Below are 26,669 nucleotides of genomic sequence, written 5' to 3'. Positions count from 1 at the left end.
CATAACATGTTTCACAAAAAATTATTTTTGTTGATTTTTTGGTGGCACATTCCCTTTAAACTAGCTAAATAGATATGTATGTGTATGCATATTTGTTTTAAGATGGGGTGGATGGTGGCACTCACTTTTTTTTTACTTTTTGATATAATAAGTTCACAATTCACTTTTCAGATTATTTTACTACGTATCTTGATTGACATTGAAACCTTTACTTTTGACATGGAAATTTCAGTGTCAGTAGTAAAGCTAAATATATTTTAGGCAACCGAAAATCAAGAAACTCCACAGAGAGAACAAAAAAAAAAAAAAAAAAAGAGTCTTGAGAGTTCATAAAATGACAAAGTGGAAAGTCCTATTCATCGTCTGCTGTGAGCAGCCATTCAGTACGTCTGCTTTGCTGAGAAACTTCCTGTTGTGTTGAGACCAAGTTCAAGAACTGTAGGAACAATATCATAAGACAGTACGGAGGGAAAATAATCGAACGAAAATAAGTGGAAATGGTACATTCTCCAAAGGAGGTACGTATTAATGATACTTCTAGTGTATATGTCTTGTAGTGTTTTCTAAGGCTATTTTATGTTCACTTGACTTTCTTATACAGATGTAGCAGATTTACATGCCAAGTCTCAGGGCTGCATTAGGCTGGAGCTGCCCATAAACCTTCAGTATTACATTTTTCCAGCTTCAACTAGACTGCAGTCCAGAATAGTGAACAGTGATGTATAAATGTCTCTGGACAGCGGTTGCCATATGATCAATAGTTAAGAATGTTACAATTGCAATGCGATTTTTGTGTGTAACCCAAGGTTGCGTTAGTGCGCTGTTTTACTCCCAATGTAAGTCTGGGACTAAGTACAAACTTTTTGTATCAAGAGTTTTCAATTGTATTGATAGGTAAGACTGGAAATTTCTCCCTAAAAAGTCTTTCTGAAGTCACAGGCTTAAAATATACTAGTAGGTTTATTTGTAGCCCTGAGTAAAGCTATATCTAACACATTGTGGTAGCACTATGTTCTATACCAAAAGAGAAACCCCGCTCTGTTGTATGTACAGACCACATGGCATAAAAACGTAGGTAGATGATGGCTATAATATCCTCACAGTAGATATGTAGGATCAATGTTACAGCAGAGTATATGCAGGAAATATGTCTATTATTATTGAGAAATTAAAATATTTGTGTCCACTGTATATTAAGTAAAAGTAGAGTTGTTACAAGTTGTTCTTGTTAAGATCTCCCCTTTATGAATTTGTACTTCCCCTAGGACTTACTAAAATGTTTCCACCAATGTATTACTCATACACATGACTCGGACAAGCCCCGACCCTGCCCATATTACAGAAGACATGATGTGCTTATACAATGTCTTTTGTCATATATCATGAATTTACTATTAACGCTAGGTTCACACTATCATTTCAGTCTCAGTACACGGCTCTGACCCCATTCCGTTTAAAATAGTCAGAGGAGGACTGCAAGGAGGACTTTTCTCTTTGCCCCTTTTGGCAGAAAGCAGGTGGACCCCATTATAGTCTATGGGGTCTGCAGGTTTCCGTGTGTAACCACTTCTTAAGCAGATAGGGTTTCCATTTTTCGGATCCTCAAGTGGACTCTAAGGATGGAAACCTGAGCATTAGTGTCATCCTTGTGTTACTCCACCTGTTAGGTGCAATGAATTAGTAACACTCCATATATACGCCAGGTGCTCAAAACTAAAAGTAGTGAAAGCATACAGCCACCCCCTCTCAGCTGCAGAATGACTCTTTCCTCCAGGACTATTAGCTATCAGTCTGTACCTGCTGCTCAGAAGAGGCACATACGCAAAAATCCCCATTAATGCCCTCCTCATGGTATAATGTCCTATAGGACCTCCACATAGTATAATGGGGCATTGTACTTTGTGGCAGGTACCAATGGGACTTTATATTACACGGGACACTGAAGGGGCATTATGCTGTGTGGCAGTAACTAATGGGGCATTATACTGTATGGGGGCACTGATGGGGCATTATACTGTGTGGCTGGCACTAATGGGGCATTATACTGTATGGGGCCACCAATGAGACATATATTGAATTGTAGACACTAATGGGACATTATGCTACATGGTAGGCACCAATGAGACATTTTACTATATGGAATGACTAAAGGAGCATTATAGTGTGTGGTGGGCACTAAGGATCATTATACTGCCTGGAGGGCACTAATGACTTAGTGTACTTTTAGCATTAATTCATTAGAATAGTGTCAGCAGGGATAGTCAATCCCCCCTGCTGCCTACACATGAGTAATGTGTCCTGTGTAATCTGCAAGGAGATAATATTATATGAATGTACTATTTGGGTTTCGGGACAGCGGTTGGGAGTTGAAAGTTTTTCCCAGCTGCTATCACTATTAAGGGCCTGATGGCAGGGGTTTTAAGGAGTCCTTGTACACTATGGAGAATGCTTCCCCTTCCCTGCCCTGCCATGATCTAGCACAAGAGGGTAGGGACAGGGAGGGAGACTACTGTGCAGATATACAGCGCTCTGTGTGACCAACACTCTTCCCTATCATTAAAGAGGTAACTAAGAACTATAAGATGCAGGGACTTTTTAGTAAAAGTATTTCTTGCTAAAAATGTGTCTTATATTTAAAGAAAATACCACAACTGGCTACATAGCTAATACATTCTGCTAAATAATATATCACACTTTTTTCATATTACTGTGGTTTCTCTTGGTGGTATAACACAAAACTTAACTTTACCTATAGCAGTTGTGTTTCCACACTGTGGCTCATGATACTCAGATATCCCCAGCACTTATCAGTAAGCAAGTAGACATTTACAAGAGCACATTAATGAACCACTGGCATAAAATAAAGCACTGAAACAAAATCAACGGTGGATAAGAGGAACCGAATGTTGACAGTTGTGGAAGGAGGAAATGATCCAGCAATGAGGTGGATGGCAAATGTATCACAAAAGGGTATATTGCAGATACAGTGACAGTGGACAGAAAAAAGAAACACTCCTGAACTGTCCCTACCTGAATTCAACCTGTGAAACTACCGATCCCAGAGTATGTAAAAATAACATGCTAGACTAGAACAAACAGAATTTGGAAGGCAATGCACATGACAAACAATATAGCGCCCAAATCAGAATGGAGCAAGGCCTGAATGTAAATAGGCTCAAACGTCAGTAATTCAGCCCTAACCAATCAGACAAGGCTAAATGGTATTCAGATTTAGATACAAGGTAGTACTTTGTATGGGCAGCCACTATGCACTAAGTACTTAAGAAAATGAAGAACCTCTTCTACTCGTGATAGTTGTATTAAAAAAAGGTCTTCTACTCTAAACAGTCCCCATGACAAGGCAGGGTACAAGTTTGATATTTCGGCATTTAACCTGCAAACATGCAACCTCCATTCTTGTGGTCTTCGGGGTTCCTACAGTGGGACCACTCTAAAGATCAGACGCATATCACCTATCCTCGATAAGTGATAATTTGTTATTGTGGGAAATATCCCTTTAATAGTTTTCCTAGTAAGGCATTTCAAAAGACTGGACAATCATCTTAATGAGTACTAGTTGTGAGTTATGTGCGATTAATGTCACCAGATTGCCTGTGCTTAAGGGTACAAAGAAGGGTATTGAAGGAGTTGTCTAAGATTAAAGAAAATGGCTGCAAAGGCAAGTGATGTTGCAATATAATTATGCGTTGCTTACCTGTTCAAATCCTTGTTCTTCCTGCCAATATTTATTTACCTGGTTGCTGTGATGATATCACATTTACCAGAGGTGACCGCCTTGGCCAGTGATTGATTTCAGTGGTCACATGCTGTTAATATGACACTAGTAGGGAGCACCAAAGCAGCCGCTCTGCAGCAAGGTAATCAACAGGTAATAATCCTTGTTTTTAGTGTATTGATCTTGGAAACCCATTAAAAATGTGCGTTGATTTCTGTCACTACCTTTGGACCACCAGTTTTATTAAAATTTCCACTTTATTATTAGCAGTACTTGCATTTTGAATGAGGAAGGAGTACTTGCATTTATGCACTGCAGACTTGCCTTGCCCGTAAGTGCTGATTGACAGCTTTCTCCCCGTTACTGTCTATAGCAAGAAAATTGTCAATCAGTGGATTGCAAGTGAGGTTTCCCCGAAGCTCATGAATACTGATGACAGCATTGTCTGACATTAAAAAGAATGCCAACTTCAGTATGTCTGTCATACCTTATGCTGTCGTCATGAAGGGCAGCATGCAAGTGCTGATATATTTGCTTTAAATACAGCCATACACTAAATTACATTAAATGCCCTATGTCTGTATGCCCCAGACCAAACTCGCATTCACAGACCCTTCTTAACAGATATCTTCATAGGCTGAATGACTGCTATTTCCTACCACTAAAATTTTTTATATTGAGTCCATGAGTTTTCAGTGGATAAAAGAGGGCAGTAATGTAACACACCCACGCATAATAAGGAAGTAATGGAATAACAAAGACAATGGAATGGAAAAGTAAGTAATTCAAACAGATGCAAGTGGAGAATGGTGTAAGTCATAGCGTAAAATAATAGAACATAGTAGAAAAAACACCTGCTGACCATACAGTACTAAAGCAGAAAACCTGCAACAACAACGGAAAACATGCCAGAAATTCCACAAGCCATGAATGCAGATTTAGATATGGATTTGTCGCTGACTTGCTGTAGATTTTACAATTCGGAAAGAAGAAGGCAGCCATGTTTTGATGTTTTGCTAGTATCACAGTTTATCTAGTCTTGTTAGTTAGTGCTTTGATGGGGATACAGAGAGATTTTTAAGTATGATAGAGTCTGACACATGCCTTACACTTATTTCCTGTGTAGTTCTATGTAAACTTGGTTTCATCATCAGCCCTATTGTTAGGAATTGCAGACGTTTTTTCTTCATTGAAAAGACAACTTGAGCAAAACTCTAGAATGTTAAAGAGGACCTTTCATCAGATTGGGCACAGGCAGTTTTATATACTGCTGGAAAGCTGACGGTGCGCTGAATTCAGCGCACTGTCGGCTTTCCCGATCTGTGCCTGGTGTAAAGCGCTATTGGTTCCAGTACCGTAGGGCTTTACAGTCAGAAGGGCGTTTCTGACACTTAGCCAGGGACGCCCTTCTGCCCAGCAGCGCCTATCGCGCTGTACTGTGGAGCGGGGAGTAACTACCCCCTCCCGCTCCTGATAATACTCGTCTATGGACGAGCACTGTGAGCAGAGGGAGGGGGCGTTCCTCCCCGCTCACACTGTACAGCGTGATAGGCGCTGCTGGGCAGAACGGCGTCCCTGGCTAAGTGTCAGAAACGCCCTTCTGACTGTAAAGCCCTACGGTACCGGGACTGATAGCGCTTTACCCGGGGCACAGATCGGGAAAGCCGACAGTGCGCTGAATTCAGCGCACATTCAGCTTTCCAGCAGTATATAAAACTGCATGTGCCCGATCTGATGAAAGGTCCTCTTTAAGCTAAACTCAAAAAATATGTTATAAAGTAACTGGAACGTGACCATAAAAGAATGTCCTCATTTCTCAAAACTTGAAATAAGGAAAGTAATTCAGTCATATTCTGACAAATGTGGTTATTAGAGATGAGCAAGTACTATTCGAAACGGCAGTTTCGAACAGCATGCTCCCATAGGAATGAATGGACGCTTTTTCAGCAGTGTTTCCGAAGCAGTCAAAAAGGCTGTGTTTCTGCAATGTGGGGCCTTAGCATTTCCACTGCATTTGTTAGTTGTGGTTGACTATGTGGCACCTGTAAAACGTGGTCCGCTCTGAATTTCATCCTGGGTGCAGAACATCTAGCATCATAGCTATCTACTCTGAGTGCCTGCTTCCTAGCAACATACTGTCCCTTATGGTAATCGGTACAGCATAGTATGTTGCTGGGAGGCAGGAACTCCTACCATAATAGTTAACTATGATGCTAAGAGTCCCACTCCCGGTATACTGTTCAGGATGGTAAACCCTACCAACACACGGACTGAGTTTCTCAGGTGAAATTTGGTCATGTAGATCTAGCCTTATCACTGTAAGTAGAAGAATCCAGCATCACCAGGTGGTTTAAATATAACTTTTATTCTTTCATCATAAAAGCATTCTGCGTATATAGTTAAGCAGTTACTTGTTATTGTCTTCAGGGCATGTAAAGAATGCTTTTATGATGAAAGAATAAAAGTTATATTTTAACCACCTGGTAACGCTGAATTCTTCTACTTACGGTGATTTGGTTAATGCGGATTCAAGTCCTTCCACATCCAAGCAGCCCAGGAATAGGGTCTCCAATTACGGGGTGAGCTGGACATTTACTGTTTTTATGTAGATCTAGCTTTAGCCTTAGGGTTCACACTAGCGCTTGTATTGCATCCGGAAGGAGTCCGCATGGACACCCCCCGGACAGAATACAATCGCAATTGTAAGCAGTGTGCTGGCAAAGCGCACGGACCCCATAGATTATAATGGGGTCCGTACAAATCATTAGTGCGGGCAGTGCGTGGCAAGCACACGGAGCCCATTATAGTCTATGGGGTCTGTGCCCTTTTCCAGCACACCACTTACAATTGTGATTGTATTCCATCCAGGGGGTGTCCATGTGGGCTTTGGTTGCAAAAAAACACAGCAAAATTTGCAGCAAAAAAGCTGTATTTCCGTAACATGAGGCTTTAGGGCTGGGGCCCCATGGGCCAAAAATGCTGCGATTTGCCCATGGTGGAAACACTGTGGGAAAAATCGCGGCGTTATACAGTATCAGCAAAGTGGATGGGATTCATACGAACAGAAAGTTAGCGCTGTGTTTCTGGCCCATGGGGCCTTAGCCCAGCAGAGTTTTCCTTTGCAGAAAAGCATTGCAGAAAAAAACACAATGCATTTCTGCCACAGTCTTTGTGGCTCTCTACATGGGGCCTTAGACTATAGTGGATTACCATGATTAATAACTCCATACCTGTCCATGGGTAGGCACAACCTATGGACAGGTCTGTCTTTTTCTGGACAACCCCTTTAAATGGAGTCCAAGAATGGAGCTAGATTGTCTCTCACCTATAACAAATGGAAATGGTCTGCATAGGTCTCTGTTAGCGTGAGATGTCTTAATAGGGTTTATGGAGATGTGCTGCGTAGAACAGTAAACCACTATAAGCCTCAGTACATGGCTGTCATATAGAAATTGCAGTTGTTGTACTTCTGATTGTCTGTGTGATAGACACTGATAACAGGATGTAGTATGATAAAACTATACTACAATGAAGTGCGGTGAGACTGATAATTCTACGAAATAATGCTGTGGTTGTCCATGATTTCCTGAGCACACTCATCTATTCTGTTGTTTTAATTTCTAATAATCACTTATAATTGTACAATATAATAATTAGAATTGTAGATAATATAATAAAATTGTAAAATAATATGACTGAATAACAAGGAATTTAGGAATTTCTTTCCACAATATTATTATAATTGTAAGCTTGCCAAAGCTAACATTTTGTAAAACATGATTCATGTGAATGTGCTATCTGCAATACATAACACAAACATAAACATACAGCAAGATAAACAAGGCAGACCTCCCAAGAATATTGCAGGCTTTTTATTAGTCTGGTCTAAGGACTCGTTCACACAAACATAATGCACGTTCAGAAAAACAGCCATTTTTTGTTGCCAGTTTGCATCTGTGTGGTATCCGTGTTTTTGGAGCCCTTATAGTTTTTAGCCTGATCTCTGTAAATGGCCAGAAATAGAACATGTCTAAATTTTTTCATAGATTAGTTCCAGTAAACAGTATATTTTCCCATAGTGGCCCCTCTTTTTAGATCCCAGAGTATAGCGATAGGAGACCCAGGGGAGGATACAAACATAAAAGTCACTGTTACTTATCTCTCCTGGGCTCTGCCACACTCCCTCCTTGTTTCAGCCCTCTTCAATGTTGGACCAGACGTCATGCGAGCTAGGCCAGCATCACCACACATAATGATGCTGGCCTTGCCCACATGACGTCTGGGATTTCATCAAAGGACCTGAAGACTGCCAGGGCACAGGAGATATAAGTAACAGTGTTTTTATGATGTTCCCTCACCTCCCCTGGCCCTCCAATCATTATACTTCAGGGTCTGAAAATACCCCAGAGTATAATGATATAAGTATTTGTTGGGGTTTGCTGGCCCGCAATGTCACTTACCAATCCCTACTTCTGATCACAGCTGCCTCTGCTGCCTCGGGCCCTTTGGCAGCAGCTATTGCTGCTACCCCTTTATTTATGCCACTGAAAGCAGGTACTCTTAGCATCATGTATTTCTAGGAGAACCTCGCCCGACACCCTGTTCAAGCTGGAAAATCAACACGAGGACCAAGTTTCACAGCTGAAACTCAATCGTGTGAATGCAGAGTTAGGGTGCATTCACACTGAGTATACGCTCACTGATTCTGAACGTGTAAGAGTGCATTCACACTGAGTATACGCTAACTGATTCTGAATGTGTATACTCGTTCCGAATCAGCGGCGTTAAAACAGATCCAATTGCTTTCTATGGGAGCCAGCATACGTGTGCTCCCCATAGAAATGAATGGGCTGCTTTTTTCCCTATTGCTTTCAATGTGATATGCACGTGTGAGCGTGTGAATGCACCCTTAGACTAGGGTCACATGGAACATGTCTGCTGCTGGATGTCCATTGCAGACATCCTACAGCAGTCCAAGCCAAAGACAGCTGAAATTGACTGGTTTGCAAGGTGGTTTCTCCTGCTATTCCTGCACAGCTAGATTGGCTTTCAACCTTTGCATGGCAAAAGCTGAAAACCACAAAAAAATCCACAGCAGTAAAATCCACATTGAAAAAATGTAAAGAAATAATTGCAATGAGAGTGATGGTAACCCCCACACTGCACCAAACAGCTAGTTAGCATGTCAGCGAACCAGTCAGCAGACTCTAGTATTTCTGGGTATTATTCAGCCACATCTATGGGTGATCAATAAAAATATATCATACAACTCCCCACATCTATAATATATATGTGGTATAAGACGTACAAGACACCACGTCTCAATACTGAAGATACACAGCTTTGTGGTTGTTTTAACACAAATTATAACCTCAAACATTTCCAAACCCAGCAAAGTAGAATAAGAATTTAACAACTGTAGTTTCATACGTTATTTCAGAATCACACTTCTAGGTAACTGTCTGTGTGAGAAACTTAACTATCACAGTACTCATCATTACTTTTTACACCTCATTCAGCACATTTATAAGACATTAAACCTCTTGCACACTATAGAGCCGTGTGCACAGTATGGGGACATAAAGTCCCTACAGCTTCATAGAATGGAGTCATTGACACCATATGCTGCCATATAGTTCCTTCATTGACATCATTTTAATGATATCTTATCTCCTCTAGCATTGCTTCAATGTAGGAATAACTTGTGTAATCATGTCTAACAAGGGTCTGAAGAGTCAGAAACCCACCAATCAGCAAGTTACCTCCTATCCTTTTGTATCGGAGGTAACTGCTTGTTACTGGAATACCGCTTTAGGCCGGGGCCCCACATTGTAGAAAAGCAGCTTTTCTTGTTGCAGATTTTGCTACGTTTTTTTTTAGCCAAAGTTGGGAGTGGTTCGAAAAGAAATGAAAATATAAGGGAAGCTCTTAGGCTGAGTTCAAATGGGTTTTTTTGGACAGGATTTTGAGGCAGAATCCACCTCAAAATCTTGATCAAAAAATGGCTCCCATTGAAATCAAGTGAGTGGTCTATTCTGGCTCCTAGAAAAAAGAAGCGACATGCTCATTCTTCAGGCGGATGCTGCGGCCGGTTTAGCTGCGGACCTCAGCCTATAGACACTCCCTCCCGACTAGGCCCATTCATTTGTGGAGTGCCGTGACTGGATGCCGGTGCACTGCATTGGCATCCAGTTGCAGATACTGATTTTTGGTCCAGAATCTGAGGCGGCCTCCTCGTCAAATTTCGGACCAAAAAACCCCGTCTGAATTCAGCCTTAGACGTTTTCCTTCTCTTAAACCCACTCTAGACTTTGGCTCTAAATATGACAACAAAATCTGCAAAAACAAAACGCTGCATTTTAGCAACCTGGGGCTTTAGCCTTAAATAAGTTGTCGTGCAGCTGGAAACACCCTCAAACCTTTCCCGACATCTGCCATACTATTACAGCAGATGTCGGGTATTAAACTATGGCAGACACTTAGAAGCTGAGCAGCCGCCTCAATCGCATGGTCTCCATTGCATTATACAGCAGAGACACAGTGGTAATGCCCGCAAACAGTGCCTGCACTGAATGTGGACGCTGACCCATGTGGACGCTGACCCTACTGATGCCTCGATCAAACCGGAACTTAGACACCTTTTAGTTATCATGACATTTGGAAGTCTATTGAAGGCTCTAGGCAGACTGCAATAGAAGTATAGGGGTTTTACGCTGCATTAGCATTGCAGTATATTATATTGGCTGAGCAATCACCTCAATAGCATGGTCTCCATTGCATTATACAGCAGAGACCTAGTGTAATGCCCGCAAACAGTGCATGCACTGAATGTGGACGCCGACCCTACTGATGCCTTGGTCAAACCGGAACTTAGACACCTTTTTGTTATCATGACAGTTGGAAGTCTATTGAAGGCTCTAGGCAGACTGCAATAGAAGTATAGGGGTTTTACACTGCATTAGCATTGCAGTATATTATATTAGTGATTGGATCTCATTCTAACTCATTCTGTCAATATAAGCTTTTGTTACTCATAATATGATTGCAATTATATTTCTGTATGTGATAAAAACATCTGACAAACACACATAAAACCAGAGGGCAGCAGATCATGTGAAAATATAATATTTGTGTCATTCTCAAAACTTTTGGCCATGACTGTATATCTAACTTTTCCATTTGTATTTTCCAGTAGCCAAAGATGAAGCAGGAATTTGCAGGAGGCAATGCTTCATGGGACGTACATACTACAATGGAGAGTTTGAACAACACCACACCAAAGTGCCTGCCGCCCTACGATGATAGCACCCTATTCATCATTATACTCTATAGCATTGTCCTAATAATTGGAATTCCAGCTAACATTTTGACCTTATGGCTCACAATTTTACAAATATGGCGGAAAAATGTACTGGCTGTGTACCTATTCAGCTTATCTCTAAGCGAACTCATGTACCTTGGAACCATTCCCCTTTGGATCCTGTATGTGAAAAATGACCATAAGTGGCAATGGGGACCTCTGGCCTGCAAAATTACAGGATATATTTTTTTCAACAACATATATATCAGTATTCTGCTTTTATGTTGCATTTCTGTGGATCGTTACTTGGCTGTGGAATATGCCCTGGAGTCCAGAGGGGTTCGGAGGCAAAAAATCGCTATTCTTGTCACTGTGGTTCTTTGCACCTTGGTGGCACTAATTCATTCAACAGTGTTCATCATCAGTGATGGTGAACAAACAGAAGACCAAACTACTTGTTTTGAAACCTTGCCTATACCATCATACATAGCTCATTTCTATGTTGCTAGGTTCATCATTGGGTTTTTAACTCCACTATTAATACTGATTTATACCAACTCTGTGATAAAAAAGAGAATCGAGACCAGCGGAAGCTTCACAGATCAGCAGAAGACCAAAGTCAAGTATCTAGCTATGGCCATAATAATCATATTCATGATTTGCTTTGCTCCATATCACTTTGTATTACTCATCCGGGGTATTGCTTACTACTTAAAGGATAATTCCGAAAACTTTTGTGATTTTGAAGAGGAGATTTATACAGCCTATTCTGTATTTCTTTGCCTAGTCACTGTAAACAGTATAGCGGATCCTTTTATCTATGTATTGGTCAGCGAAAACGTAAGGAAAGATATCTGTAGGGCCGCCAGGGTCTGGAGAAGACAACTCTCCATCAATACCAGGAGTGACAGTACCTATCCTCATATTCACAATTCTAGAGATCAACCCTTGGACAAAGAGTATTCAACACAAAGTGGATTTGGAATAGCAGATATACTGCAGGATAGGAATTAAACCATTGTGAACTGTCCAAATGCTAAGGATTTGAGATGTTCATGATTTTTATTCTATTTATGTTATTTATTTTTCTGTATGTAATTATCCATCACTGCTCTCTTTTCTTACACAAGCTTCTAATTAATAAATTCCAGGAGAAACAATATAAAGGTGTCATAAACGACTTTAATGTCATTAAATGTATGTGAATTAGCAAACCTGTATCTCTTGCAATAGAGTATGTAGGATATGTCAAAGGGGCTCACAGGTACCAAACAGGCAAGCAGGCACTCTCCAGTCAGTGCTACCATACCACCATCAGTCACAGACTGTTCCCAAAAGAAAAGTGTTTACTCACGTGTTGTCACTGGACTCTCTATAGAACCCTATAAAGAATGTAATACAGTCCACCATATTATCCAAATACAGCCCCGTATCTGAATATCAGTGTCACCATAACCATAATGTCCCAACATTAAGAGCCAGACTTAGTTTCTTAAATCACACCCAGAACCAACACAACCCTAAAGCCAGTTGCACACAACTGTGTTCTCACTGGCAGCCATGAATGAACGGCATGGGCGGCGCACGGGCGACACATGAATGTCATCTGTATGCCACCCGTGTACTGGCTGTGCTTCCGCTGCCCCTTTCATTCAATGATTTGGAGCTGCGGAAGCGTGGCCGCAAAATCGCAGAGGAATAAGATCTGTTCCATATTTCGTGGCCCAGACTATAAGCTAGCACTAGAGACTGTGTAATTCACGGTCATGTGTATGGGCCCATAGAAATGAATGGGTCAGTGTGCTATCCAGGAAAAACCCAGATAGCACACGGAATATGATTGTCTGCAAGGGGCTTAACGCTGATAAGCAATGCTTGCAGTACAAGTGATCAATGTGGATCTTTGCTGAATCCATATATTCCCAGGGTCAATGGCAACTGCAACTTTACAGAATTTAGTCCTGCTATAAAATATTTCTTCAGGAATTTCTCTGAATACATACTGCACTTCCAAACCACTGTTAACTGCATGTATACAAATAACGGTGCCATACAGTGGTCATATAAAGCAACATCTTTAAGGCCCATATAATCCTACTGCTTATATATCACCAAAAAATTGAATCAAACCATATATGTGTATGTGTTATTGAGTCTGAAGTGATATACTGTGTGACTAGACATCACTCATAGAGGACAAGAAATAGGGCACAGGAAAACCACAGGTAGCTTTACCTTCTTAGAAGGGTCATATCAGAATACATCTCATCCAATTTTGCAGATCATTATGAAAGTTACTGTTGTTCAATATTACGTGGATGTGCTGATGTGGCTTGTACTATACTATGGAAATGAGTAGGGATTGTGCTTGTATACATATGGATACTAATATGAATATACTGTGTTTCCCCAAAAATAAGACAGTGCCTTATATTAATTTTTGGTCCTAAAATATGATGTCTTATTTTCAGGGGATGTCTTATTTTATTTTTGTGTGTGCTGCTGTCACCACTGCGCTACACTGAGATGTACTTGCTGCACAAAGACTGTATGAAGAAAAACACTGCAACGCTGAACGCTATGTGCGGTACTCCGTGTGCACAGGAAAGCTGGCTGCTGCCGCTGCTGTGATACCGTACGTTGTATCCACTGTTCCTGCTGCTGTGGGATGAGCTGGGACAGTGGACCCCCCGCCGCATACGATGCTTAGTGTATGCACAGCGGGCATCTCCCAGCTCATCCTACAGTAGTGGGAACAGTGGATACAACGTATCGCAGCGGCGTCAGCAATGTTTTTCTTCATACAATCTTTGCACAGAAGGTTTATTATTATTGGGGAATGTCTTTCCTTCGGGGGGTGCCTTATATTAGACAATTCAACAAAACCTCTGCTACAGTGGGACAAAAAAGTATTTAGTCAGTCGCCAATAGTGCAAGTTCCACAACTTAAAAAGATGAGAGGCGTATGTGATTTACATCATAGGTAGACCTAAACTATGAGAGACAAAATGAGAAAACAAATCCAGAAAATCACATTGTCTGATTTTGTAAGAATTTATTTGCAAATTATGGTGGAAAATAAGTATTTGGTCACCTACAAACAATCAAGATTTCTGGCTCCCACAGACCTGTAACTTCTTCTTTAAGAGGCTCCTCTTTCCTCCACTCATTACCTGTAGTAATGGCACCTGTTTAAACTTCTTATCAGTATAAAAAGACACCTGTGCACACCCTCAAACAGTCAGACTCCAAACTCCACTATGATGAAGACCAAAGAGCTGTCAAAGGACACCAGAAACAAAATTGTAGCCCTGCACCAGGCTGGGAAGACTGAATCTGCAATAGGCAACCAGCTTGGATTGAAGAAATCAACTGTGGGAGCAATAATTAGAAAATGGAAGACATACAAGACCACTGATAACCTCCCTCGATCTGGGTCCCCACGCAAAATCTCACCCCATGGGGTCAAAATGAATACAAGAACGGTGAGCAAAAATCCCAGAACCACGCGGGGGGACCTAGTGAATGAACTGCAGAGAGCTGGGACCAATGTAACAAAGCTACCATCAGTAACACACTACGCCGCCAGGGACTCAGATCCTGCAGTGCCAGACGTGTCCCACTGCTTAAGCCAGTACATGTCCGTGCCCGTCTGAAGTTTGCTAGAGAGCATTTGGATGATCCAGAAGAGTATTGGGAGAATGTCCTATGGTCTGATGAAACCAAATTGGAACTGTTTGGTAGAAACACAACTTTTCGTGTTTGGAGGAAAAAGAATACTGAGTTGCATCCATCAAACACCATACCTACTGTAAAGCATGGGGCTGGAAACATCATGCTTTGGGGCTGTTTCTCTGCAAAGGGGCCAGGACGACTGATCCGGGTACATGAAAGAATGAATGGGGCCATGTATCGTGAGATTTTGAGTGCAAACCTCCTTCCATCAGCAAGGGCATTGAAGATGAAACGTGGCTGGGTCTTTCAACATGACAATGATCCAAAGCACACCGCCAGGGCAATGAAGGAGTGGCTTTGTAAGAAGCATTTCAAGGTCCTGGAGTGGCCTAGCCAGTCTCCAGATCTCAACCCTATAGAAAACCTTTGGAGGGAGTTGAAAGTCCGTGTTGCCAAGCGACAGCCCCAAAACATCACTGCTGTAGAGGAGATCTGCATGGAGGAATGGGCCAACATACCAACAACAGTGTGTGCCAACCTTGTGAAGACTTACAGAAAACATTTGACCTCTGTCATTGCCAACAAAGGATATATAACAAAGTATTGAGATGAAATTTTGTTAATGACCAAATACTTATTTTCCACCATAATTTGCAAATAAATTCTTACAAAATCAGACAATGTGATTTTCTGGATTTTTTTTCTCATTTTGTCTCTCATAGTTGAGGTCTACCTATGATGTAAATTACAGACGCCTCTCATCTTTTTAAGTGGTGGAACTTGCACTATTGGTGACTGACTAAATACTTTTTTGCCCCACTGTATATCTTATTTTCGGGGATGACCTATTTTCGGGGAAACAGGGTATGTATTACATAAGTGTGGCATTTTGCTAAGTAATCTTTTCCTTAAATATACATTTATGAAAATGGACAATACAATAGTCTAGGGAAGATGGCACCTATCAACAGAGGGATTTCGAAAAAAGGAGCAAATGATTGTAACAGCAAAGGCACATAATATGAGGGTAGGGGGGCTACTAGGTCTCAGGACATTTACTAGCAAACACAATAGACATAGCAACATGCAGTAAATAACAATGTGACATGCTAACGCTATGTATACAGTTGAAGCAATCCAATGCAATGACCTGTTTTAACCCCTTAAGGACCAGGCCATTTTTTGGTTTCGCATTTTCGTTTTTCCCTCCTCACATTTCAAGAGCCATAACTTTTTCATTTTTCAGTTCACAGAGTCACATGATGGCTTATTGTTTGCGGGACAAATTGTACTTTGTAATGGCACCATTCAATATGCTGTGCAATGTACTGGGAAGCTGGAAAAAAATTCAGAATGAGGTGCAATTGGAGAAAAAATGCATTTGCACCATTTTCTTATGGGTTTAATTTTTACAGCGTTCACTGTTTGGTACAAATGACATGTTACCTGTGTTCTACGTGTCAGTACGAACGCGGTGATACCAAATTTACATAGTATTTGAAATGTTTTGATACTTTTAAAAAAATGATAAACTTTGCAAAATAGAAAAAAAAAATTGTGTCATCATGTTCTAACACCTGTAACTTTTTCATATTTCCATGTATGGAGCTGGTTGTGGTGTCTTTTTATGCGGGACAAGATGACGTTTCTATTGATACCATTTGGGGAAAGATCTGATGGTTTGATCACTTTTTATTCAATTTTTTATAAGAGGCAAAGTGTTGAAAAAAACGCTTTTTGGCTGTTTTTATTTTTTTTGCCGCTACGTTGTTCGCAGTACGGGATAAATGTTTTAATATTCTAATAGTTCGGGCATTTTGGAGCGCGGGGATACCTAATATGTTTATGTTTAATGTTCTTTAATTACTTTTATAGCTAATCTAGGGAAAGGTGTGATTTGAACTTTTATATATTTTTTTATTTTTTTAATACTTTTAAAAACTTTTTTTTTTCTTCTGTTACATTTATGATCAGACCCCTTAGGTACCTTGAAACCTAGGGGGTCTGATCGCCCATACTATTCACTGCAATACTACAGTATTGCAGTGAATAGCAAAATCGCAGCACTTCTATTAGACGATGCCTCTGGCATCGTCTAATAGATCTAGTGCAGAGACAAGCCTGGAAGCCCTCAATAGGCTTCCGGCTGTCATAGCAACCGATCACCGCCCTCATGTGACGTTCAGGAGGGCGGCGATCGGCGAAACATGGCGGCGCCCATGCCGCCTGCGCTGTTTACACGCTGCGGTCGCGTTTGACCGCAGTGTGTAAAGGGTTAACAGCAGCGATCGGCTCGGGCACCGACCGCTGCTGTTATTGGCAGGTCCTGGCTGTATTGTACAGCCGGCATCTGCCGTGTATGGAGTGAGCTCAGCGTGTGAGCTCGCTCCATACATCCCCATGCGACCCATGACGTACAGTTACGTCAAGGGTCGCTAAGGGGTTAAAGGGAATGCATCAGTAAAATTACTATTTTTTTTTTTTTTACAAATAAAGTTACATGTTACATTTTTAAGATTTTTTTGTTGATTTTTTTTTTATATATTTCCAAGTCAATATCTAGGTTTTTTTTATTCTAAATTCCTGTAGTATTGACTCAGGCAACATAGATTAATAATGGACTAACAAATTCTATTCTGTAGGAAATTTGTTATTAGTTAGCTCAGTATGAGCATATATATACAGTCCTATGAAAAAGTTTGGGCACCCCTATTAATCTTAATCATTTTTAGTTCTAAATATTTTGGTGTTTGCAACAGCCATTTCAGTTTGATATATCTAATAACTGATGGACACAGTAATATTTCAGGATTGAAATGAGGTTTATTGTACTAACAGAAAATGCGCAATATGCATTAAACCAAAATTTGACCGGTGCAAAAGTATGGGCACCCTTATCATTTTATTGATTTGAATACTCCTAACTACTTTTTACTGACTTACTGAAGCACAAAATTGGTTTTGTAACCTCAGTGAGCTTTGAACTTCATAGCCAGGTGTATCCAATCATGAGAAAAGGTATTTAAGGTGGCCAATTGCAAGTTGTTCTACTATTTGAATCTCCTCTGAAGAGTGGCATCATGGGCTACTCAAAACAACTCTCAAATGATCTGAAAACAAAGATTGTTCAACATAGTTGTTCAGCGGAAGGATACAAAAAGCTGTCTCAGAGATTTAACCTGTCAGTTTCCACTGTGAGGAACATAGTAAGGAAATGGAAGACCACAGGGACAGTTCTTGTTAAGCCCAGAAGTGGTAGGCCAAGAAAAATATCAGAAAGGCAGAGAAGAAGAATGGTGAGAACAGTCAAGGACAATCCACAGACCACCTCCAAAGAGCTGCAGCATCATCTTGCTGCAGATGGTGTCACTGTGCATCGGTCAACTATACAGCGCACTTTGCACAAATAGAAGCTGTATGGGAGAGTGATGAGAAAGAAGCCGTTTCTGCACGTACGCCACAAATAGAGTTGCCTGAGGTATGAAAAAGCACATTTGGACAAGGCAGCTTCATTTTGGAAACAAAAATTGAGTTGTTTGGTTATAAAAAAAGGCGTTATGCATGGCGTCCAAAAAGAAACAGCATTCCAAGAAAAACACATGCTACCCACTGTAAAATTTGGTGGAGGTTCCATCATGCTTTGGGGCTGTGTGGCCAATGCCGGCATCGGGAATCTTGTTAAAGTTGAGGGTCGCATGGATTCCACTCAGTATCAGCAGATTCTTGAGAATAATGTTCAAGAATCAGTGACGAAGTTGAAGTTACGCCGGGGATGGATATTTCAGCAAGACAATGATCCAAAACAACGCTCCAAATCCTCAGGCATTCATGCAGAGGAACAATTACAATGTTCTGGAATGGCCATCCCAGTCCCCAGACCTGAATATCATTGAACATCTGTGGGATGATTTGAAGCGGGCTGTCCATGCTCGGCGACCATCTAACTTAACTGAACTTGAATTGTTTGTCCAAAATACCTTTATCCAGGATCCAGGAACTGATTAAAAGCTACAGGAAGCGACTAGAGGCTGTTATCTTTGCAAAAGGATGATCTACTAAATATTAATGTCACTTTTCTGTTGAGGTGCCCATACTTTTGCACCGGTCAAATTTTGGTTTAATGCATATTGCGCATTTTCTGTTAGTACAATAAACCTCATTTCAATCCTGAAATATTACTGTGTCCATCAGTTATTAGATATATCAAACTGAAATGGCTGTTGCAAATACCAAAATATTTAGAACTAAAAATGATTAAGATTAATAGGGGTGCCCAAACTTTTTCATAGGACTGTATATATATATATATATATATATATATATATATATATATATATATATATATATCAATGTTTCTCAACCATTTCAAGAGAACTAGTGCGGAAATGTTCCAAGCGTGTACCCCCAATTTAGAGATCATTTATACATGTCAACAAAATAAGGCTTTGTTTGAAACCTCCATCAAAAGTTATGTAATAGCCCCCTCAATGCCCCCATATGTAGCATAATAACCCCATCAAATATAATGGCCCCTCAGTGCCGACCACATATAATATAATGGATCCCACAATTTATCTATAGGCTTTATATTGCAGTTATTTATTAGGATGCATGTACACTAGCCAAACAGTAAGTCAAACAGGAAAAAAAATTACTTACACATTTTATTGCAGATTTCACATTATGTTTTGCCAACGGTGAAATTTGCTGTAAAAATCATAAGTTGACATGCTGTGGATTTGGAATCCATACCACGTCAGTTTCACACTGTTTTTTACTCACAGTATGTAGATAAGATTTGTTACCATCTCATCCACTTTGTAGTTTCTGTAAGGTCACGTATATACTAGCCCAGATTTACTACAATTTAGGAAGGTAGTCTGAAAATACACCAAATTTATCACAGTTGCGTATGCTGAATGATAAATCTTGCATATCTTTAAACTGTCTATTCTACATATACCAATTTTTAGTTGGAGCCAGAATTTTTCAAAATTATTTTCGCACATTGTGGTATTACGTCAACTCTCCTATTTTCTGAAAATCCACATCCATTTATCTACCACATTGAAAAATTTTAATCAAAACTATATTCGCCTTTGCACCAAAGACGCACCATTGTTATGCCAGTATCTAGACCTCTATGTGTGAACATATCCTTATAGAGTGCATCATACTACTCAGATATATAAAAAAACACGAAAACTTGGTGATCTTCAGTAGTTGATACCTTTTTAATGGCTAACTCATAATGATGACAAATGGCTAACGTTTCGAAGCGCAAAGGCTCCTTTGTCAAAGCAAATTTAAAAACATTTTTGAAGGATGCATATATATATATATATACAGAGCAGGCACAAAGGGTGTTAGATTTCAGGAGGAGAGGGGGGGGGTTTGTTAGTAGTTGGTGAGACAATGTAAGCAATTGGTGGAGACATTTGGTAGAGACAATGTGGTAATTGGTGGAGACAATGTAAACACTTACAGGTCCTTATCAGATCACACGCTACTGTAAAAAGACATGAACCCCTGTGATGCATTAATCCCACACTCTAGTGTCTGAAACAGTGTCATGAATTTATATTCATGTATGTGCCTTTCTCTCTTAGATCTGAAATTCCCTCTCAAAATCAGAATTTTCATGTCATTGGTGATGTTGTGGTCCCCCCTGCAAAAATGTTTTGACACGGGAAGGTCAGATCTTTGTTCTTTAATAGTATGGCGATGTGAGTTCATGCGCAGTCTAAGCTGCTGTCCGGTCTCTCCAACATACAGATTATCAGTGGAACATTTGGTACACATAATTAAATACACTACATTGGATGTGCTGCAGGTGAAGGTACCTGGAATGTTATATTCCTTGTTCGAGTTTGGTATCTCTATCCTGTCAGTGGTCAGTATGTGGGGGCAGGTTTTGCACCTCTTATTTCCACATGGAAATGTTCCTGCGTTGGTTGGGGATGATAAAGAGCTACTGACCATCATATTCCTGAGGTTTGGTGGCTGTCTATAGCACAGGAGAGGGGGGTCCGGAAATATGGATGTTAGACGGTTGTCTTTTTGTAGTAGTGGATGTAATTTGCGTGTGAAGGATGCAGCCAGCTACCTTCAGGACACCACAGACCTATTAAATAAACTAGCCACTATAGGTCCCCTTCCAGATGGAACCATCCTGGCCACCATGGATGTAGAATCCCTATACTCCAATATCCCACACCAGGATGGTGTAAACGCCTGCCAGTTTTTCATGGAAAAGCGAGGTATGAAAGCTGAATCAGTGGTGAAACTCACGAAATTCATCCTCACCCACAATTACTTTTCTTTTGGTGACTGTATCTATCTACAGCAGACTGGCACCGCAATGAGTAAAATGGCGCCACAGTACGCTAATCTCTTCATGGCCAAGCTGGAGAGTGACTTCCTCTCCACCTGCACCACCAGGCCTCTGGCCTACTACCGATTCATTGACGATATCCTAATCATTTGGACTGGGTCTGAACAACAGCTGAAAACCTTCCATGAACTATTCAACCAATTCCATCCCACCATCAACCTGACGCTCAATCACTCGTTCTCGGAAATAAACTTCCTAGACACAGTCATCAAGATACAGGACAACAAAATTGAGACATCACTGTATCGGAAGCCGATTGACCGACCAACCTACCTAGGATGGGACAGCTTTCATCCGAAACACATAAAAAACTCCATTGTCTACAGCCAAGCCATCAGATACCATCGCATATGCTCTAACCCTGCAGATAGAGAAGAACACCTCGGAGTCCTCAGAGACACATTCTGGAGGCAGGGTTACCATCCAAGAACGATTGATAACCAAATCACCAGAGCCACCAGGATACCAAGATCGGAGTTATTAAGATACAATACCAAACAGGAGAACAACCGAGTGCCCCTGGTTGTCACTTATAACCCCCACCTGGAGACGCTGAGAGGAATCACACGCAAATTACATCCACTACTACAAAAAGACAACCGTCTAACATCCATATTTCCGGACCCCCCTCTCCTGTGCTATAGACAGCCACCAAACCTCAGGAATATGATGGTCAGTAGCTCTTTATCATCCCCAACCAACGCAGGAACATTTCCATGTGGAAATAAGAGGTGCAAAACCTGCCCCCACATACTGACCACTGACAGGATAGAGATACCAAACTAACAGGGAATATAACATTCCAGGTACCTTCACCTGCAGCACATCCAATGTAGTGTATTTAATTATGTGTACCAAATGCTCCACTGAAAATCTGTATGTTGGAGAGACCGGACAGCAGCTTAGACTGCGCATGAACTCACATCGCCATACTATTAAAGAACAAAGATCTGACCTTCCCGTATCAAAACATTTTTGCAGGGGGGACCACAACATCACCAATGACATGAAAATTCTGATTTTGAGAGGGAATTTCAGATCTAAGAGAGAAAGGCGCATACATGAATATAAATTCATGACACTGTTTCAGACACTAGAGTGTGGGATTAATGCATCACAGGGGTTCATGTCTTTTTACAGTAGCGTGTGATCTGATAAGGACCTGTAAGTGTTTACATTGTCTCCACCAATTACCACATTGTCTCTACCAAATGTCTCCACCAATTGCTTACATTGTCTCACCAACTACTAACAACCCCCCCCCTCTCCTCCTGAAATTTAACACCCTTTGTGCCTGCTCTGTATATATATATATATATGCATCCTTCAAAAATGTTTTTAAATTTGCTTTGACAAAGGAGCCTTTGCGCTTCGAAACATTAGCCATTTGTCATCATTATGAGTTAGCCATTAAAAAGGTATCAACTACTGAAGATCACCAAGTTTTCGTGTTTTTTTATATTTACAACCCACTGGCTAACACGGTACAACAACGAACATTTTCCTTTTACTCAGATATAGTGGTATTACCATGTTATAATGTTATGGAATATTGTGTTATGGCAAATATTCATGTGCAGGCACCTTTATTCTGAGGGATGTGCTAGAAGTCTTAATTTATTCTAGTGATATCTCATATTTTCCTATAGTGGGAAAAACTCTTTTAATATGATGAAGAAGATGATGAATGAATGAAGATGCAATTAGCAATGGTAACACTTTTATATATACTTCTGCCACTAGAGGGCACACTACAGTTGTTACTGTAGAGCGGCTGGCCATATACTATGATACATAGCAGCACTGACAACGTGCAGTCTGACAAGATGACAAATATGTGATTTTTTTTTTAGTTCGCTCTGCAGCAGCTAGAGTGTATTCACAATATAAGATACATTACAGTGATTTCTTTAGAATGATCTTAATACATATATCATCTCCAGCGCAAACTCTTGGAGGAAAAATAAGCTTTGGCAGAAAGCTATTTATACTTCTCTTTGCAGTATACATATTGTTGTATTTCTGTGTAGTTAGTTCCATAACTAGTATATAATGGCTTTGTTGTAGTATATGGGTACTGAACTTCTTAGATCAAGTGCAGCAGTACAACGTGTTCCTTAAAACGTAACTTTTAATCCGAAGACATATAAACAAAATAAAAAATTTTGTGGGCTGCTAACAAGCAAAAATAACCACTGCCATATTAGGAACGTCCGGCTGACTCATTTTGGAGAAGTTCATCTCCTTAGTCGTAGCCTAAGTATTAGTCAATTCATACAATGGAACTAAGGGCCCTGCTCACAAGAGCTTACAATCTATGAGGTAGAGTGGGGGTGACAAAAGAAGTAGCAGGGGTGGAATAGGCAGTAGTATTTCTTGTACAGTGGTCCAGGCATCTATGTGATAGAGGTTACTTTCATTACACATAAATAAAACTGTATGAGCCGTCACCAGTCACTGTTAATGTGCAGATGGTGCCTGGAGATATAAAGTTACAGTCCGATACGGAATTGTATATTGTGGGGTAATGCGGGAGCGTGAACAGAGGAAGGTTCGTTTAAGGAATTCTAACTGCAGAAGTGTCTTTATACAGGTATAGTCAGGTATAAATGGTAATAAGGTAAATAAGGGAGTCAAGTCACCTACATAATACAAGATAGCAATCCAGTATTGAACCCTAGAAAAGAAGATTTGTCAGACCTTTTACCAATGTTTGATTAAACTGATGAAATACCCAGTGGCGTAACTAGGAATGGCGGGGCCTCGTGGCAAACTTTTGACATGCCCCCCCGACCGACACCGAAGACCTCGACCAACCCCCTCCTACGCACTCTATTATGCCCCATAGTGGCCCCTGCATCCAGTATTATCCCCCATAGTGGCCCCTGCACACAGTATTATCCTCTATAGTGGCCCCTGCACACAGTATTATCCCCGATATTGGCCCCTGCACACAGTATTATCCCCAATAGTGGCCCCTCCACACAGTATTATCCCCAATAGTGGCCCCTGCACACAGTATTATCCCCCATAGTGTCCCCTACACACAGTATTATGTCCCTTAGTGGCCCCTGCACACAGTATTATACCCAATAGTGGCCCCTGCACATAGTATTATACCCAATAGTGGCCTCTCCACACAGTATTATCCCCAATAGTGGCCCCTGCACACAGTATTGTACCCCAATAGTGGCCCCTGCACACTGTATTATCCCCCATAGTGGCCCCTGCACACAGTATTATCCCCCATAGTGGCCCCTGCACACAGTATTATCCCCAATAGTGGCCCCTGCACACAGTATTATCCCCCATAGTGGCCCCTGCACACAGTATTATCCCCCATAGTGGCCCCTGCACACAGTATTGTACCCCATAGTGGCCCCTGCACACAGTATTATCCCCCATAGTGGCCCCTGCACACAGTATTATCCCCCATAGTATTATCCTCCATATTATCCTCCATAGTATTATCCCCCATAGTATTATCCTCAATAGTGGCCCCTGCACATAGTATTGTACCCCATAGTGGCCCCTGCACACAGTATTATGTCCCACTGTGGACACCCATAAACAATTATTATACTCTGGGGTCTTTTCAGACCCCAGAATATAATAATCAGAGACCCAGGGGGAGTAAAACATAAAAAAACCCCTCTGTTACTCACCTATCTCCCGTCTCCTACGCTGTCAGCCTCCGAAGTAGTCGATCTTCAATGACGTCAGACGTCACATGACCCGGGACGCAGGCCGGGGTCATGAACATCAGACGACTAGGCCGAAGTCTGCCCGGATCGTGGAGAGGTAAGTAACAGTGTTTTTTATGTTTCTTACCTCTCCCGGTCCGCCAATCATTATACTCGGGGGTCCAAAAAGACCCCCAAGTATAATGACAGCCGCAGTAGCGGCTGTCACCGGGCCCCTAATGTCCCGGGCCCTGTGGCAGCTGCCTCTGCTGCTATGGCGGTATTTACACCACTGGAAATACCATAGATGGTATTTTGTATATAGCACATCCCATTCCACTGTAGATAGAACATTTCCTGCCGTAACTTATAGGACCTTTCCTGAGAGCTGTGTGTTGGGTTGGAGATGAATGCAGCAGAGCTGTGTGGTACATGGAGGAATCAGCGGATGTGGATGTCTGTGTATGGGAAGAAAGAATTCTCCATGTCCTTTCCTCTTACTCACTGGCAGGCAAACTCTTAGCTCTGGCTACTGTAGTAAGTAGGAGCTTTGAGAATGGGGAGGTAGGTGCAGTATGCATCCATCTTGGATGCAACTGTACTTTTTCAAATGGGAAGGGGGTGTTGTGATACTTCAAATCGATAGAGAATTTGATGAGGAATTCAAAGGTGTGCTTGGTTTTGACATATCTTTATTTCTTGACATGTTATTGACATTTTTGTGTGGTATGACTCTCACTCACGCAGCTCACAGAATGTGCTCAAAATGCTGTCCATTGTTTTTAATCGTCAATGCAATTCTCTTCTCCCAGTCCCGATGCACTGCACGTAACACATCAGCGGTAATGCTTTGACAGGCCTCAATGATTCGCTGTTCCAGGTGTTCCACGTTGTGGATTTTCACTGCATAAACCAACGCCTTCAAGTGACCCCACAAATAAAAGTCCAATGGGGTCAGATCAGGTGAACGTGAGTGCCACTCCACTGGCCCACGACGACTGATCCATTTCCCAGGGAATTGTTCGTCCAGGAATTCACAAACGTTACATGTGTTTCCCCGCTGCGTTTTTTTTCTTTTCCAGCCGATAATGGGCCCTATTTACTTATCGATCCTGGCAGCAGCCGATATCAGTAAGTGACACCGTGGGCCCCACAAACATCATTATTATACTCGGGGGTCTTTTCAGATCGGAGAACCAGGGCAGGTAAAGTAACATAAAAAACACTGTTACTTACCTTTCTGCGCTTCGGGCAGGTTTGGGCCTACTTCTGGACGCTCCCTGACGTCACATGACCCGTCCCCAGAGTATAATACCCCAGAGACCCCAGAGTATAATAATTGTTCATGGGTGTCTACAGTGGGGCATAATACTGAGTATAGGGGCCACTATGGGGCATAATACTGTGTGCAGGGGCCACTATAGAGCAAAATACTGTGTGTAGGGGTCACTATGGGACATAATACTGTGTACAGGGGCCACTATGGGGTATAACAGAGAACGCAGGAATGTGTGAGGGGGGGGAGGGTCGGTCGGGGTCTTCGGCGGACATCGGTCGGGGGGGCATGTCAAAAGTTCGCCATGGGTCCCCGCTGTTCCTAGTTATGCCACTGCATACATCTCCCTCATCCTTGGGTTCCTTACCAGGATCAGTTCTCCTGGGCCCCACAAGAAATATATTTGTGCTAGATATGCGACAGCCATCACGCCTTCTTATTCAGATTCTAATTGCCTGAGGGAGGCTCTAAACCAGGGGTGCTCACACTTTGTCAGCATGTGAGCTACTTCTTAACATGACCAAGCCCTAAGATCTACTACCCACTTCTTGTGGGCGGGGCCGAGGCGGGGCTGGCCCGTGGGTGGGGAGGGGCGTGTCTATGGG

General features: G+C 41.5%; 1 protein-coding gene across 1 annotated transcript; it reads left to right on the top strand.

The window, feature by feature from the left end:
* The first annotated feature begins 388 nt into the window (after window positions 1–388).
* On the top strand, window positions 389–12,080 carry GPR132 (G protein-coupled receptor 132). The gene is made up of 2 exons (XM_075282683.1): window positions 389–518; window positions 10,929–12,080. The coding sequence occupies exon 2, from the start codon at window positions 10,938–10,940 to the stop codon at window positions 12,048–12,050; it is 1,113 nt and encodes a 370-aa protein (XP_075138784.1). The 5' UTR covers window positions 389–518; window positions 10,929–10,937; the 3' UTR covers window positions 12,051–12,080.
* Window positions 12,081–26,669: the final 14,589 nt, after the last annotated feature.

This window comes from Leptodactylus fuscus, chromosome 7 (genome assembly GCF_031893055.1).
Source record: "Leptodactylus fuscus isolate aLepFus1 chromosome 7, aLepFus1.hap2, whole genome shotgun sequence".
In the NCBI taxonomy this organism is placed as follows: domain Eukaryota; kingdom Metazoa; phylum Chordata; class Amphibia; order Anura; family Leptodactylidae; genus Leptodactylus; species Leptodactylus fuscus.
Note: the sequence above shows the minus strand (reverse complement) of the source record. Positions and strands in the feature narration are given on the sequence as shown.